At 38.5% G+C, this 18,383-nt stretch overlaps 1 protein-coding gene across 1 annotated transcript in view; it reads right to left on the bottom strand.

Annotated features, from left to right (window-relative positions):
* Positions 1-18,383, bottom strand: part of NKAIN3 (sodium/potassium transporting ATPase interacting 3) — a 513,211-nt gene that overhangs the window by 128,644 nt on the left and 366,184 nt on the right. The window contains exon 4 of the mRNA XM_065903180.1: positions 4,636-4,833. Coding sequence (XP_065759252.1) covers positions 4,636-4,833 — 198 coding nt within the window. The remainder of the gene's footprint in view (positions 1-4,635; positions 4,834-18,383) is intronic.

Below are 18,383 nucleotides of genomic sequence, written 5' to 3' on the forward strand. Positions count from 1 at the left end.
AGACAGAAAATAGTGATGAATGCTGATGACGGGACTAGATAGACGCAATGCAAAGAACACGGGCATGATGGAAAACCAATTCTCAGGGCACTCTGATCCCCAGTTCTGATTCTGGTGACAACCTCCAAAGACGTTAAAGAATGAGACTCGTCACCTATCAGATATGAAGGAGAATATCTTGACAGTGAGGGTTCCAAACAATATGTATATAAAATCAGCTCCAAAGAGTTGAGGACAAGGTGAGTTTAACGAGATGTAGATAAGGTTGAGTTTTAAAGGTTTAGAGATGGGGCTTTGTCTACTGTTTATAAAAATGAGCTCCTTTAAAATACCTTGTTCACTAGTTAACATAAATATAGTATGGATCTATTTAGCCACAGATAAGGAATCCTAAAAATTAAAAAGTGCCTTAGATTACATTTTCACTATTACTGACCTGTTGACCTCAGAACTGGGCAGTCCACTAAGGTGATGTATCTAGTCATAACTAAGTGTACAGTAATAGCGAAGATGTAAGAGTGCCCCCAAATGATCAACATCTTCTCTCTGGTTCCAGCATTTTGTCTGTGCATTCATCCATGCCAGTTCTTGATCAAAGAATTCTTCTTGTTGTGTTTACTTACTTCAGACTTTGGAATCTCTTGTCCGTTGGTCATTTATTCATTCATATTCACAAGTATTAATAAATATTTAGTGTTATCACTCTGTTAGTCACTGGGACCACAGAAATGAACAGGGTTTAAAAGGACACGATTTCGTCCTTCAAGGAACTTTTATTCTGGAAGGTAGACAGACCAAAGACTCAGTGACTATTAAACGGTGTGCTCATATGGCAGGCCACCTGCACATCCTGGGGATGCATGAGCTGGGCAGGTCTAGGAAATGTTCGCAGTGACACATGCACACAGTTATTTAGTATAACATGTGTGTGATAGTTACAAAATAGATAATTATGAAGCACAATTGATATTGTGTTATACTATATATCATATGCTATGTTAGATATATTGTATATCTTATATATACCCCAAATCATTATATTTAGATGAGGTCAAACAATAGTAGTGTATGTTCCCAGTGACACATGCACACAGTTATTTAGTATAACATGTGTGTGATAGTTACAAAATAGATAATTATGAAGCACAATTGATATTGTGTTATACTATATATCATATGCTATGTTAGATATATTGTATATCTTATATATACCCCAAATCATTATATTTAGATGAGGTCAAACAATAGTAGTGTCCATCAATAGGGGCCATTAAAATAAACAATGAAACAGAGATGTACTGATATGGAAATAGCTCCAAAATATCTAATAAGTAAAAAAATGGAAAGTTTCAGAGAGGTAAATATCATAGGCAGCCTTTTGAGGGGCAAATAAGAACATAGAATCACATTTTGTTATATTTGCATAAAGACACTTTGGAATCCTATGCATAACCCTAAACAAACAAGCAAAACAAAATGGGTTGGGTTGCCCAATGGGGAGCAGAGATAGGGGATCCAGGCAAGTGGGGACCCAAGGGTGGGAGGGAGGATTTCACTGCACACATTTTTATCTCTTTGAATTAAATGAATGAATTATCTATTTATCTATATCTATTTATCTATCTAATTACCTATCTATTATTGATCTATCTAATTATCTATTTAATTATCTATATAAACCTATCCTGGAACTTTCGGAGGAAAGATGTCTCCTCATGGACTGTGGCCAGTGGATGAAGAGTTGGGGTGGGGAGGTGAAACGTATCCATAGGTAGATTATTCAAACACTTCCATCTCAACTTGCCAGAGAGAGCTGCTGCCCTGAAACCCTCCTCCACCATCCTAGCCACCTCCGTTGGCTCCTCCCTGTGAACTTCTAGATTTTCTGGCACCTCCAGCAATTGTAAGGGTAACCTTTGAAGTAGTAGGGCCTCTGGGACTCTGCCCCATCTCAGAGTCCTTTGCCTGTTTACTTAGCAGTTGCCCAAGCAACACGGGCTATTAAATCTTACAACCGTCACCCCTTATTTTCCCCCAGAAACAAGACTGACATTTTAGCACATGCTAAGTGACTGATACAGGAAGCATTTCCATATCATTGGATTTTTTAAAAAAATCCAAGTTCTAATCATTGTAAATCTATTCATATGAAACAGATAAAAAATACAAGAAAACCATATGCAGTCAACCACAATAATAATACATAATTATATTGTGGTGAGACAAAGTCAGGATACATTTTATTTTAACATAAAAAAGAAAAAATATTGAAATTGTTGTCTGGCAGGTATATTACACAAGAAAAGTCAGAGATCAGCAGCTAATATTTTTACTGCTGGAAGGCTGAACAGTATAACAGGGATTATGTGTGCAGGTGGACAGTTCTAAACGTTCACTAAACTAATATGCCATGGAATTGATTCATGAATGACAAGTACTTTTAGGTGGCAACGTACACTTTATTTAGTGCTTTTCTCTAATGTAGTTTTCTATGTGTCAGTTCAGTTTCTTATCAAATAAATACTTTCACCTTGCTGTTCATTTGAATTGGAGTTACTATGAAGAAAGGACTTTTTGATTCTACAGCATTCTGCTGCATTATGAAAACTTAGAAATCATGCCATTACTCCACAAAACAGGTTAGCAATTTTTTGTGAATTTTTTAAAGAAGGAGAATCTGTTAATATATGAAGGATTCTAGAAAAAATGTTTCAATGTAAAAAAATTCACTAAGAACCTTTAGAATCTAAAATATGATAGAGTACTGTTTCACCTTAGAACAGGTTGAAAAATTTTTTAAAGAAAATTTGCCTCCATTTTTTTTTTTGATTCTAAGATTTAAACATATATTTTGCCACAATTCCATAGGTAACTTCCAGGAGAGTAAGGAAAGACCAGAGAATACAGAAAGATTGATAAACATATATTGACAAGTAACAACAAACATACAGGAACCAAGAATAATCAGATTCCTTGTTACATCTCTGAAAGAAAATTCCTTACCATTGAGGTCCAACCTCTTTCTTTGAATTCAGTGTAGAATTTGCTTTTAATTGAACAAGGACACTAAAAGATCTTTGGAGTCTTATGTTCAAGTCTTTAGTCTTCCTAGAAAATTATGATTCAAACATGCTCTAAAATACTATTTTAGACCGTAACATATGTGGTTTAAAGAACAATAATTAATACATTCTGTAAAGAAGGGTAAGACTAGTACGATGGCTCCAAACGAGCCATGGCTCCTAGTATGTTCTCCTCTCTGGAGGCCCCTCCCACAATAATGCTGGGTTTGATCACAGGATTTGCTGTGGCCAATGGGACACTTGTAGGCTTTACTCTCAAGAAGAGGCTAGATAAATGCTTGCAGGTTGGGCTTCTCTTCTTGGAACTCAGCTCACTGGCTGTAAGAAAGCCTCTCAAGTTTTCTTCAAAAAGACAAGCCATGTGGAGGAGAATGTGGGTCAACAGCCAGCCCCAAACATATGAGTGAGGACATCTAGGGTAGTGTAACCCCAGCAGAGCTCCTGGTTGAAAAGTTTACATGAGTGGCCCTGGCCAGTATCCTGTGAAGCAGAACGGCCTAGATTCCTCACCCACAAAACTCAAAGCAACACACTGATATTGTTTTCAGTAATGATATTTTGGAGCAGTTTGTTACACAGCAGTAGATAATGTTTACTGTAAGTGTTACAAAGACTCCTAAAGTTCTTTCTGGAAATAATTCCAAGTCCATTCTTCATTGACATACACCTCTTACACTTCTATCATCTATTTATTTATCATCTATTTATTTATTACTGAACCTGAATCTCTTGTTCTGACTCTAACCAGTTGGAACAGAAGAACTGGGATGTGAAAAGCATTTTGAGAATGACTCTATCATACATTGACTCAAAAAAACACCAAATCCTTGTTGGATCTCAAGGGAAAAGAATTCTTGATGATGGTATATACCTTAAATTAATTCTACTCCACAGTGTGATCAAACTGTGGGTGGGGCGGTCTGGTGAAAAGAAAATATCTTTAAGGAATTCCCAGCACATAGGCTTTGTGTGGTCCAGTCAAGCCACTTCCTCTCTATTTCTCTAAATGGAACTGTATCCTCACAACCAATTTTAGGCACTAAAATGTGTAGGACTCTCTGGAAGAATTTGTTTTCTTAAGGAATAATTATTTGAAATATGAGGTTTATTAGATTGAGAAAGACATTGGGCATATTTCCACCCTTCTTTCTCTAGAACGCATGGGTATTAGTAAAAGGATGCATTAGGAGTAGCGGCAGTAGTAGAAGTGTATTAGGAGAAGAATCCGTGGTACCAAATGGACAGTCACCATTTCTGGAGGACAGTGAAACTATTCCACTGAATTATGTGGATTGCATCTCAAGTTAGAAACTATAGCAGCTAACTGGTTCTAAAAAAACAAAAATGTCTGGATATCAAGAGGAAAAAGACATAAACTGCCATCAAGCATAGCAAATGTTGGCATCATTACTGTTATTTCCATTGTTTAAAGGATGTTCTCTGTGTACTTTTCTATGGCATTATCTACCAGGACAGCATGGGCGGAAGGTTTAGATACAAAATGACATTAAAGAGAGTCCAGATCTGACAATGACACAGACGTGATACTTACAGAGAGTAGGATCTGGACGGCACTGTGGATGACCTCCAGGTACTGGAAGTCAACAATGCAGCCGGTGACAGAGACGTACGTGTAATCGTCCGTCATGCCGTGGGCTGACGGGGGCAGTACTCTTCGCACACAGCCGGGCCCGTGTTCCCGCCACCATGACCGGTGCACAGAGATGTTGAATGTCATGAGGTCTGTATCCTAGGCGGGCAGGAGACAAGACAGAGAAAGGAGACAAACATCACATCACATCTTCGACTTTCACCTTAGGAAGAATCCAGGATGATGAAACTGCTGAAATGGTTTAAATTTCAGGTAAAGAGTGACAAAAGATGAACCTAACATGCCTGCATGGGTCATATGAATGAAACAGCTTACTTTTCATATGGGTTATAGTTATTCAGTGGGGAGATGTAATTCTTTGAATGATAACATTTTAAGGTTAGCACCACATCAAAAATGCAGAGATAATGTATTTTTTTTAAAAAAAATTCGTGTCTGTTTATTTAGTTTCTTATTGGACTATTGTTGATTTACAGTGTTGTTTTAGTTTCTGCTGCACACCAAAGTGACTTGGCCACGTGTATACATATACATCCTGCTCCTTGAATTTCCTTCCGATTTAGGTCACCACAGAGCATTGAGTAGAGTTCCCTGTGCTATACAGTAGGTTTTCGTTACTTCTCTATTTTATAAACAACATCAGTAGTGTTCCAATCTTCCAATTCATCCCACCCCTCCCTTCAATTATATTGTCCACGTTGGAATTTTCTTCTCTGTTTCCTTATTGCTGCATTGCCACTGGTATCATCATCATGGTCACATGTACTGAGAGGTTTTTTTTGCCTGCGAGACATTGTTCTAAGCACTTGCCATATATGATGCATTCATGCAGGTATCATCATCCTAATTTACAGTAGTTGAATACTGGTCCCCCCAAATCACTTTTATAGCCAACTCCCTGGAATCTGTGAATTCTACCTCATACAGCAAGAATAGGACTTTGTAGCTACGATTGTGGTAAGGATCATGAAATGGGGGGATTATCCTGGATTATCTGATGGGCCCTAAAGACAATCACATGTCTCCTTTTAAGAGGGAAGCAAAGGGATGCTAGACACAAGGAAGAACAGAACAACAGGGTGACCACGGAGGCAACAATTGGAGCGATGTGGCCACAGGAACACTGACCACCACCAGAAGCTGGGAAAGATCAGAGAAGATTATCCCTAAAACTCCAGGGGGAGCCTGGCCCTGGCAGCATCTTGATTTCAGTCCAGTGAAACTGATTTCAGACTTCTGGCCTCCAGAACTATGAGAATATACATTTCCACTGTTTAAGACACCAGGTTCATGGTAGTTGTTGTACAGCAATCATAAAAAAAATTAAAGCAGATGAGGAAAGTTGGTCACAGAAAGGAAAAATAAAGTGCCCAACCTCATTAATAAATAAATCAAAAGAATTTCCTATGTATTGTAGGGCTTCCCTGGTAGCTTCCCTTGCAGGCTTCTCCTGCAATGCAGGAGACTCTGGTTCCATTTCTGCGTTGGGAAGATACCCTGGAGAAAGGATAGGCTACCCACTCCAGTATTCTTGGGCTTCTCTGGTGGCTCAGACAGTAAATAATCCTTCTGCAATGCAGGAGACCTGAGTTCAGTCCCTGGGTTGGGAAGATCCCCTGGAGGAGGGCATGACAACTCATCCAGTATTCTTGCCTGGAGAGTCCTCAAGGACAGAGGAGGCTGGCAGGCCACAGTCCATGGGGTCACAAAGAGTCAGACACGACTGAGCAACACAGCACACAGCATGGCATGTAGTGGTAGACCCGGAACTTGACAGACCCTATGCAGTCTGTACTTTCCACTGTGATGTGGTGTTTTCCCATTCCTCTGTTCCCCTGTCCAAGCGTCTACAATTCCTCAGACCCTGAAGGGAGCTAGATCCTTCCTCTTTAGTTGTCTTCAGAAAATGCCACCACAGTCGAGCGAAAAAAAAAACAAAGAAGGCAAGCCTTGACTTTTCCCTATCAAAACAGACTTCCATAAACTCTTAACAGAGACACCTGTGCAGATGTTTAAAGCTCAAGGGAGGCCTTTTAGTATCTGCAGGGTGTCAGCTATGAACAACTAAAGTGATAATATTTTTGTCATAAACAATAGTTGAAAAAGAACAGATGAGGAACCAGACTCTTGGCTCCCAGATAAAGTAAAGGTAACAGCTGCTGGTTGGAGCAGGAAGGAGGAGGGGCGAGGATGGACAGAGGGCAAGGGCGCCTACAGACCATAGTTGGTGGACCGGGACATGGATCTGCTGGGAACTGAGGATTCAGGAGCCGGAGAGTGGGTCGTTCCCAGCCTCCACTCCCAGGGAGCTTGCTGTCACTAGTGCCAGGGGGACGTGTTGAGTGGGTATCACAGATGGCCCTTGTTCAGCCACTCAGGGGCCACCCACTGATTGTGCACCCACAAATGATGCAGCTCTGTACAGACCTGTGCTACTGAGAGAACTGTCCTCATCTCAGTGGCGTAGGACACTCCTAAGTACGAGGCATCTGGGTTGGAACTCTGCAAACTTACAGGAAACTGGTATGAAATGGAAAGTTCTTGAACTTCTAGGTGGCTGGTCCTGAGAACCAGTGTGGGAGCCCCCAGAGCAAAGACAGTGGCGGACCCTCTCGCCCGTTACCCTGCTGTATTTGGTACCCACATTGTGAGGTGAGAAACATTTCCAGTTCATGCTGGTAGGCGGTTACTCCACAGTTTTAGATTTTCCTCAGCTCAATTCAAAGTTCCATTATAAGAATGCCTGTGATTAGATCAATAATAAAACATGTTCTTTTTTTTTGGTGTTGGTTTGCTACAAATATCATTCACTTACCTTCACGGTTATGGCATTTTATGGATAATAAGACATTTTACATCATCCTGTTTTCAGGTGTTGGTTGGTTATATGTATCATTTGCAGTTACCCTCTGGAGGGAAAGTATTATAGAAAAATAATTGCTTTTGCTAGTGAATTTAATTTCACACAAGGCAATTTACCTGCAGGCAAACTGAACGCTACTCTCTTTGCTAGCCATCAGATTTAATCTCTTGGAGTTAGTCTTGGTCACTGCAGACGAACTATTATTTTTGATTTTAATAGAATTCATTAGGTTCAGGATAAATTAGTATTATCTCAAAATTCAGAGCGATCTCTACTCTTTAAGCATTCTTACCCTTACCAATGCAGGACTGACTGTAAGTTCCTTTTAATATGGAATAAATAAAATAAATAAAATTTATTTTACCCAAATAAAACAAAAGTGAATCTATGAACTAATGATACATATTTGTTACACTCATAAAAATGTCTCAGTGTGGTTCTCAATTTGTTGGGACTACAACATATTTATGGGCTTCCCAGGTGGCTCAGCAGTAAAGAATCTGCCTACAGTGTAGGAGACTCAAGCTCAATCCTTGGGTTCATCCTGGAGAAGGAGCTGGCAATCTGTTCCATTATTCATGCCTGGAAAATTCCATGTATACAGGAGTCTGGTGGGTGACAGACCTTGGGGTTGCAAAGAGTCAGACACAACTGAGTGATTGAGCATGCACACGAACACACATAATATGTTTATAAACTGTACTATTCTTTGCAAGGACTGTATAAAATTTGAATGAGAACATCAGTAGCATCACGTGATATTTAAAAGTCAAGCCTTTTACTTAAATTTGGTATAAAATTTTACTACAAGTTTGTGTATGATTTCTATCTCCTTTAGCAGTTAGATTTCAAACATTAAAAAAACCTTAACACATAATAAACTCAATTTCCTATGAGAGGCATGTCAGAGAAAATGCAACTCAGAAAACTGCAACTTTTAAATAAAGAAAAGTGAACAAAGAAATAAATGCAGAAAATGTAGAAGATTGTTAATTTTGTTGGCACTTTTGGTTATCATATCAAAACTGTCAGTTCTGAAATACACAGGTAAGTGCTAAAATAATCTTAAAAATAACTACAGATAATTAATGTTATCAATTGTTCTTTCTTGGAAATAACATTCTTGCTTAAATGTTATTTCTTGGAATCAGAATATTATCTGAGAATTTAAGCACACCATGGTTAAGAAAATTGACATGGATAATGGTATTTGGATTTATGTGAGTGTGTATGATTACCAAGGGAAAGGAGAAAGAAGGCAAGGAGACAGAGAGAAAGATGAAGGGTTTGGGAGGTATCAGGACAACCTGCGGAGAGACAGCATGTGAAGATCAACTGGAGTAAGAACTTCAGGGAAGTTGGTAAAGCCAGAGACGAAACACCACATATTGAATTTCCTGTTTGGTGGGCCAATGGGAACCTTACAAATACAATGCCAGAAGAGTGTTGGGAGTGAAAAATTGGATTTCAAGGAATTGAGGGGGTTGAGAAGAGAGGTTTGGTGTTTTTCATGAAATTGGGACTCCAGGTAGTAAGAACATGGGATGCCGGCTTCCAGGGTAGACAAGAAGAACAAGGGTCAATCCATATACCTGCTCACACTCACCAGATTATGACTTAAAAGAAAATTATTCCAGAGTATCTGCTTTTCCCTGAATATCTACCCAACTAAATATTAAATGTTTAAAAGCCCTTTCATCTCACTAGTGTGAATTTCAAAGTTGTTCCCATTTTCTTAAAGTACTCAAGTTAAAAAGGAAAAAAACCTTCTAGCAATCTTTGAAATGTTCATTAATGAGGTAGACATGACTGCTCACTTTTATTGGCAGTAAGTTTAGTCACAGTATTGGAACCAGTTCACATCCTGAAATATTCAATATTCACTTTGTATTATAGCAGACCACTATATAATTTTTCATTAATCAAAGATCTAGTCTCTCTCTTAGTCTTTGTTCTTTTAATTATCTGCTTTATTTGGGCATGTGTTTAATTTAATTTTAGCTAATCTGCTCTATTTATAGAAATGGACTCCCAACTACTAATAATCATTTTTTCCCCTTCCTCCTTAGTTGTGACTGGAAGGGTTCTTGAAACCAGTTTTGTATGGTATCTACTCTCTTTGTCTTTTCACTTTCTTTTGTCATAAACCAGCCCATGTGAAAGTGAAAATGTGACCCTGAAGAGAAGTACACATATATTTAAGAAAAGAGATTTTCCTCAATTTTAGAGTTAGCTTTGAGCTTCCATTTATATAATAAAATTCATGTCAGTTGAAACTTCTTTTGAAATACTGTTTATCTCAGAATAAGAATTAGAAAAGTGAAAACAACTGTACTATACTTCTAATAATTTTCTCTTCAGTGAAGCATCAAATATTTCCAAGAGTACTGTAGATCTATATAATAAAGGATAAACACTGCTTTGTAGAGAGGTTTAAGTGTGTGGAGCCCATTATACAAAGACATCAGTTCAAATATATCAGTTCAAATCAGTTCAATCACATCAGTTCAAATATATCAAAAACTCTATGCTATTTTCCTATATTAAAAGCAACTCTTAGAGATAAACTTCAAAGGTTTTCCATTGGAAAGTGTTAGTCATTTGCTGTTGCTTTCTTAAAGAACATTTCCTGTAAGCCATGCGCATCTCATAACTGTTTAGTAGGACTATGCCACTGGTGTCGAATATAAAGAAGAGCAGAGTGAGGAGCAGACATTGATCATTTTGATTTTCTTTCTGTTTTTCATCCTTACAACAAGGTACTTCTAGGGCTTTCCAATTGTTTACCATTGTTCAGAAGCCAGAGACAGAGTAAGAGTAATCAAGCCTTTTGTCTTCAATCTTGACCTTAATTCCCTAGATTGAACCACTTCAAGAAGTTGTGAAGTCTCATCCATCTCTTCAACGGATATGTATAGAGTTTCTAAAATGAGCTATGCACTGGAATTTAAGAGTGAACATAAGATCTTATTCTTGCCCTCATGGAACTTATAAGTGGAGAAAATAAGTAACAAAGTAAACAATTAAGTAGATAAAGTAATTATACATTGTAGAAATTAACATAAAGAGAATAATGTGATGGAGAGTAACTGTGATGAGGCTGGAGTTATTTCATACAAGGTGGCAGAGGAGGCCTCTCTGACGGTTGATATGTAGGCTAAGGCTTGCTGTTTGAGGAAGAACCAGAAGACGTGAAGATTTGCAGAAAGAGTGTCACATGCAAACAGAACTGCAAGTACAAAGTTCATGAGATGGCAAAGAAGCTTAAGTATTCCAGGGACTGACTGAGGGGCCACATAGATGGAGTGAAGCTGAAATGTGGACAGAAGTGGTATAAGAAAAGATTGAAGATACAAGAAATAAGTTACGATAGAGGCTGGGGTGGTGGTGGGATGAATCGGGAGACTGGGATTGACGTTATACACTAATAATACTATGTATAGAATAGATAGCTAATGAGCACCTACTGTATACATCAGGGAACCCTATCTAGTGCTCTCTGGCCACCTAAATGCAAAAGAAATCCGAAAAAGAGGGGATATATACACACATATATACACACATATGTATAACTGATTCACTCTGCTGTATGCAATAGAAACCAACACGAGGTTGTGAAGCAACTATACTCCAATAAAAATTAATTTAAAAAAAAGAGTCTGAATTTTACTCAAACCCAGATGGGAGGTCAAAGACTGATATCACCTGCTTTGCATTTTTTTGAAGATCATTCTAAGAATTGTATAGGGAATGTGTTTGCCTGGAACAAAAGTGGAAGATAGTCAGGTGGTTACTATAGCAGGTAAGGGAATGTGGAGAAAGATGGCAGCAGCAGAGGGGGCAGAACAGAGAGTGGAGACATATTTTTGGTGTTAGAAGAGAGTGTGGAGACGAGAAGAGATGAATGAAGGAGGATTCAAGTTTCTGATTGAGCCCGTCTGCTGATGGCAGCTCTCTGAAGAATAGGGCAGCTCTGAGCCATCAGCAGCCAATAATTCAACAGCTAGGGAGTGAGCATGCCAGCACTGTAAAGGGGGAAAGGACAAAAACAATATTTACCTGTGTATTTCTATCAATTTGCCACTTCAAGCCATTTTCCTTAAATGTGGTGGTTTAGTCACTAAGTCGTATTTGACTCTTGCGACCCTATGAACTGTAGCCAGCCAGGTTCCTCTATCCATGGGTTTCTCCAGTCAAGAGTACTGGAGGGGTTGCCATTTCCTTCTCCAGGGGATCTTCCCAACCCAGGAATTGAACCCGGGTCTCCTGCATTGCAGGCAGATTCTTTACCGACTGAGCTATGAGGGAAGCCCTAATGTGGGTTAAATGTTCCTTATATGTGGGTTAAGACAAATAAGTAATCACACTAAATGGTGTTGGAAATAAGGATTTTTAGTGTAAGAGAAAAGAGACAGTTAAGAGATCAAGGAAAACAAGTGTAAATACTGTGATTTGGGAAACAAAAAATCTAATGCTCTTCATGTTGGCAGCATAAATTTTAGTAATATATCTCACCATCATTATTTCTTACTTTAGAAATAAGAACTAAAATATTGCCCATTATGAATTAATCTTGTTGCTGTTCAGTTGCTAAGTTGTGTTCGACTCTTTGCAGTCCCATGAACTGCAGCATGCCAGGCTTCCCTGTCCTTCACTATCTCTCAGAGTTTGCCCAAACTCGTCCATTGAGTCGGTGAATTAATCTTAAGATGGATGAAATCAGTTCATTTAAATTTCATCCTGATGTTACCTACACAACTTTTATTATCACGTTCTGAGTTGAGGCTCTAATACATTCAGTCATACTGCTAATTATATAACTTTCATTAAAAGGGATAATGTTTGCATTCATTTATTTTGTTCTGATCTTTTAATTTATTCATTTGAGTACCTCAGTCCTAGAATAAAGAGTACTTGATAAAAATTACTCTATTGCTGAATCTTTTATTTATATTTGAATCTGGATTAGCTGAATCTTAGGATTAGTACAGTTTTAGTTTGTAAGTGTATGTATTCACTGTTTTATTTAAAGGATTAATGTAAGCTGTATTTCCTTAGTCTTTGAAGGTTTGGTACTGTAGGCATGGCACTTTATACTTGTAGGTAAAATTGTACCACTGCTAAAAAAAAATGTGAGGTTAAAATTGAACTGAAAACATCAAAGTGTACTCACAACTTAAAGTCACTATATAGAATGTGTGTGCGTGTGTGTGTGTGTGTGTGTGAACTCTGGCCACTGGAATGACTTAGAAACAGTGTTCTCCCAGTAGCAATGAGCACTTCTGGTTCATGTTCTCTAAAACAACCACTCACTAAGAAGAACCAAGCTAATTCCTTGGAGAAATGCTAAATCTAGCTGTGGTACAGGAAGCAAAAAGCAGAGTGTGAACATTTTTTGAGCTAGAAATAAAGAATTCAAAAATGTATGGGTTATGGTATATAAAAGGATGCAGGAGCCAGTATGAGGGGTCAATAACTGGCTAAAGTTGTGATAATTTGAACATTAAAAAGAATAATGATCGAGGCAGATGAAACACATTGAATTAATGCAGACCTGTGATTCCATAATACTCAAAAAAGGAAAGACAGAAAAACTCACTGGTAATATTTAAAGGAGCTATATAACACTTTCTCTGAGATATCCATTCAATTTTGTTATGAACTGCTTTACAAAACAAAGTTTATTAAATATAAAAAACAAATTTTGTTTGAAAAATGAGTGACTAAGGGAAAGAATTAAGCATTTATTTTGCCTTTCCAGAAGGAATTATGTTTCAAGAGAACCAAGTCAATGAAGTAAAGTTATACAACTGAAAGATGTCAAGTAAACAAAGATAGAAGAAATGAAAGAATTTTTTGAAAATTACAAATTATAATGAAACTATTTGATTCTTATAAGGATTTAAGGATTTGGGCTTCCCTAGTGGGTTAGACAGTAAAGAATCTGCCTCCAGTGCAGGAGACTCAGGTTTAATCCCTAGGTTGGGAAGATCCCCTGTAGAAGGGAATAGCAACCCACTCCAATATTCTTGCCTGGAGAATCCCATGGACAGAGGAGCCTGGTGGGCTACAGTCTATGGGATCACAAAGAGATGTACACAACTGAGAGATCAACACTATAAGGATTAGTGATTGATAGTGAAAAAAAAGATTAAGTAGTTAACTCATGTAGTGCCAAAGTACATAGCACAACTTTCTTTTTTAGTCAAGTACTACTACAGAAAAATATATTTAAAAAATACATTTCAGAACTTGTGAAATATACATAAAATGAAATTCAGGGGAAATTTTATGGCATTAAATATTCAGAGTAGAAAAGAAGAAAGCCTGAGAATTAATGAGCAAAGCACACTGTTCAAAAATTTAAAAATAATAACAAGTTAAGACTAAAGATGTTAGAAGATGTAGATACAGATTCAATTAACAAATATTTGTTATGTGCTTACACTGTACTGGGACCTGGGACTAATCCATGAACCAAACAGACAAAATCTCTGCTCTAGTGAAGCTAGTGTTCTAGTAAGAGAAGACAGACTATAAATACAAGCAAAAATAAAGTCTCTTTCAAGTTAGAAGATGAGTGTTTATTAAAAAGAGTGGAGGAAGGACAGCCAGAAAGATATATAAGTAGCAAGTAATTAAAGATACAGTAGAAAGGATCAACAAAGCACAGATCTGTTTCTTTCAAAATCCAGTAACATTAACAAATGCCCTGGTAAGGGTGACCAAGCTCACGTTCCTGGTCACGGTCCAGCTGGCACGGTGGGTGCTGTCGCTCAGTCGTGTCCAACTCCTTGCAACCCCGCGCTGTAGCCCACAAGGCTCCTCTGTCCATGGGATTCTCCAGGCAAGATACTGGAGTGGGTTGCCATGCCCTTCTCCAGGGGATCTTCCCAACCCAGAGATTGAACCCAGGTCACCCACATTGCAGGTGAATTCTTTACTGTCTGAGCCACCGGGGAAGGTGGCATGGCAGCCACTCAAATACAGGACAATGATCAGTCATAAACAAGATAAGGGGGCAACATCTAGAAGTTTAAATAGGCACGCAATGTGATTCTCCAACTTTACCCTTCTGAATTTACTTAGCTCACACGTACACCTGTACGTACATGTAAGCATGTTCATAGCATTGATTGAAACAGTAAAAACTTGGGAGCAACCTAAATGTCTATTGAAGATCGAGAAATTGGCATTCATACAAAGAAATGCTATGTGAAGTAGAAAATTCCTTGGTGGCTCAGTGGTAAAGAATCTGCCTGCCAATACAGGAGATGCAGTTTTGACTCCTGGGTTGGGAAGATTTCTTGGAGAAGGAAAAACCCACTCCAGTATTCTTGCCTGTAGAATCCTGTATAATAGACAGAGGAGCCTGGCAGGCAACAGTTGCCAAAGTCAGATATGACCGAGTGCACACGCACACACACACACACACACACACACACAGAGTGAGTGGGGGAAATACAGTGAGAAGTTTACAAAAGTCAGCAATTTGCAGGAAAACTTCTGTTGTTCTTTAAAATGTCAAGCTCCCCTCCTCTCATCTGTGTTCACTGTGTAGTTGTCCATTCATTAGCCAAGTCTTGTTTTATGCTATTACTGATGTGCGTCAGTTCTACAGGGCAGAACCAGGGATCTCCCTGCAAAAACAGCCTTTCAAAAGCTGAGCATCTGTGCATTGAATGGAACCACATTTTCAACGCAATGAAAAACCCATTTCATGCCAGGGATGCCTCAAATATTATTTGTGAAAGTGTAATGTACATTTCAGGTACTGACATTTATGGTATGTATTTGCTGCACCTGACGACACTAAGACTTGCCTACCGATGATTCTTTAACAATAAAGATGCATTTTGTTTGTAATCTATGAATTTTAAACACCTGTAGTTTACTTAGCTAATTACCAAGCCCACTCAACACATCTGGCTTCTCTGTCTTTGTGTTAATCAATAATTATTTGATTACAATGTTATGCCTTTTATGCTAATTAGGATTTTGAGACCATAAAATTGTGCTACCTTTGTGCTTCCTGCTGGTACTAATGTGTTATATTTATAGTTTGGTGTATTCATAATTCATGCTGCATGTGCATGCATGCACACATTTTACTTCGTTTGCACAACATAAATGTTTCTGTTCAATCTGTTTTTTGCTAAATTTGCCATCTGAAAAGAAGATCCTCGCTTATTTTAAAATTTTGGTTGGAAAATTCCTTGTTTACAAAAAATAGATGTTTGTTTTAATGTGATGAAGTGAAGTGAAGTGAAAGTTGCTCAGTCATGTCTGACTCTGCGACCCCATGGACTATACAGTTCATGGAGTTCTCCAGGCCAGAATACTGGAGTGGGTAGCCTTTCCCTTCTCCAGGGGATCTTCCCAACCCAGGGATCGAACCCAGGTCTCCCACATTGCAGGTGGATTCTTTACCAGCTGAGCCACAAGGGAAGTCCCTTTAATGAGATAGGATTCTTTTAAAGAAAATAAAAAGGTAAAGTCACATGATCCTTCTGTTGTTTAGTTGCTAAATTGTGTCTGACTCTTTGTGACCCCATGGACTGCAGCATGCCAGGCTTCGCTGTCATTCACCATCTCCCTGAGTTTGCTTAAACTTAGGTCCATTGAGTCAATGATGCCATCCAACCATCTCATCCTCCATCGGCCCCCTTTTCCTTTTTCCCTCAGTCTTTACCAGCATCAGGATCTTTTCCAGTAAGTCACATCAAATGGTCAAAGTATTGGATCTTCAGCATTAGTTCTTCCAATGAGTACTCAGGGTTGATTTCTCCTAGGATTGACTGGTTTGTTCTCTTCGCTGTCCAAGGGACTCTCAGGAGTCTTCTCCAGCACCACAACTTAAAAGCATGATCCATTTAGTTGTTCCCTTTTTGAAAGGTAGCTGGATAAATAGAATAATGTTGGTATTTTTGACCTGTGGATGTGGCTGCTGGTGTGGTTTAAAACCCTCTGCAAAAGAAGACTGTTTTTCTTAATTGCTTCCTTTGCTCAAATAATTGTGAAGGGTGGAAAGAGGTCTGATTAATTGTAAACTTGGATGTGGTAAAAACCTCTCTGGCAAGTTCTTCTTTCTCACCATCAATCTCAAGTTGCAGAGTAACCATCTTGGACAGCTTGCAGGAGACAGTGTCTCGGGGTCTGGAAGTTTCAGAGACAAGGACTCAAATACAGCTCTGGCTGGATTTCCACTGTAGCATGCCTGGGTGTCGGCCCATTATCAATGCTTGGCCCTTCATTGGGGTCTTCCCATTCCATGTAAATCTTAATGTGTATATGTGTGCACATGTGTTCAAGGGGACTATTCATTTGCTATGGGGCAGGAGCTAAACTGAGAATAAAAGCCCACATCTATCCATGATATTCATTTTGAGGATATTGTCTCTGTCTTTCTGCCTCCACTGATCCTCTGACATGACTGGTAAGTAATCACACCAACTATGGAGATGCTTCATTCCATTTTATTGTCTCTCTGCCCTTCATTTCAACAAGATTAATTGTCACTAGACAGATATCCCACAAGTATATAAGGTCCAGTGGCCATAAAGGACATTGTTTATTCTATCACTATTTAATTCTTTTGATAGGAGAACAATATTTAAGGTTTTTTTTTTTTTTTTTTCTTTCATCCTGTGGCTAAATCATCAGGGTAAATTTCTGACTGTCCTAAGGAACTAAAAGTGCTTCCAAACTATCAGTCAATACACAATAGAATGTGAGTTCTTACAGCAAAGATTAATCACAATAATTTAATTCCCTTAAATGAAGTAAAGACCACTTTGAGCTCCTCCTTAAAGTTTACTTTGAAACTTTCCAAAGAATTTGTCGTTCAGTCTCTCAGTCATATCTGACCCTCTGCGACCCCATGGGCTGCCCTTTTCAATTTGCAGATCATAAGGACATATCAGTTTCCGTTGTCCTTAAAGATGGTAGCTACTCTTAAAATATCCAGCTTTTCCAAAAGCAAACTTAGTTACACTTTCCATAAGTACCTAGTTGAAGACACATTATATTATCCAAAGTAGAATATGGGGGTCGAATCCATGTCTCCTGCACTGGCAGGTGGATTCTTTAGCACTGAGCCACCAGGTAGCCCTACTATATAACACACAATTACATTAATAAATTTAAAGATCTCATTAGGTCACAAGTACTTCTCTGAGAATGAATGCATAAATTTTTCCTACTCATCTCTTTAACAGAAATGCTATTTATAGTCTTTGTTCTCTATGCATCATAGTGCAAAAATTTCATATTTTCATCATTAGTATTTCATAACCTAAAAATAAATAAGCTATATTAATTACAATATATTGATGAATGATGACCAAAGATGTTTAGAATTACTTTACTTCAGAGCCATTTATGTAGAAAATGATTCACAGTCTGATATAGTTTTCCTTTAAGAATGATGCTTTGAGCATCTTGTCAACCAATGACAAGGCCTGATGGCATCTTAGTTGTTATTTGAGAATTAGCATTGTTCATCAGAGGACTTCCCTAGTAGCTTAGACAGTAAAGAATCTGACTGCAATGCAGAAGACCCACGTTCGATCCCTGGGTCAGGAAGACACCCTGAAGAAAGGAATGGCTACCCACTCCAGTATTCTTGCCTGGAGAATTCCATGGACAGAGGAGCCTGATGGGCTACAGTCCATGGGGCCACAAAGAGTCATACATGACTGAGCGACTGACACTTTTCATATTGTCCATCAGAAGCTCCATGCATATTGAAAAGTGTGGTGCAGGGTCACAGTTTGGTATTGAGGACGGTGGTCCAATCAATAAACAGAATATTCCCACGCAGTCC

Source organism: Muntiacus reevesi, chromosome 12, assembly GCF_963930625.1.
Source record: "Muntiacus reevesi chromosome 12, mMunRee1.1, whole genome shotgun sequence".
Taxonomy (NCBI): domain Eukaryota; kingdom Metazoa; phylum Chordata; class Mammalia; order Artiodactyla; family Cervidae; genus Muntiacus; species Muntiacus reevesi.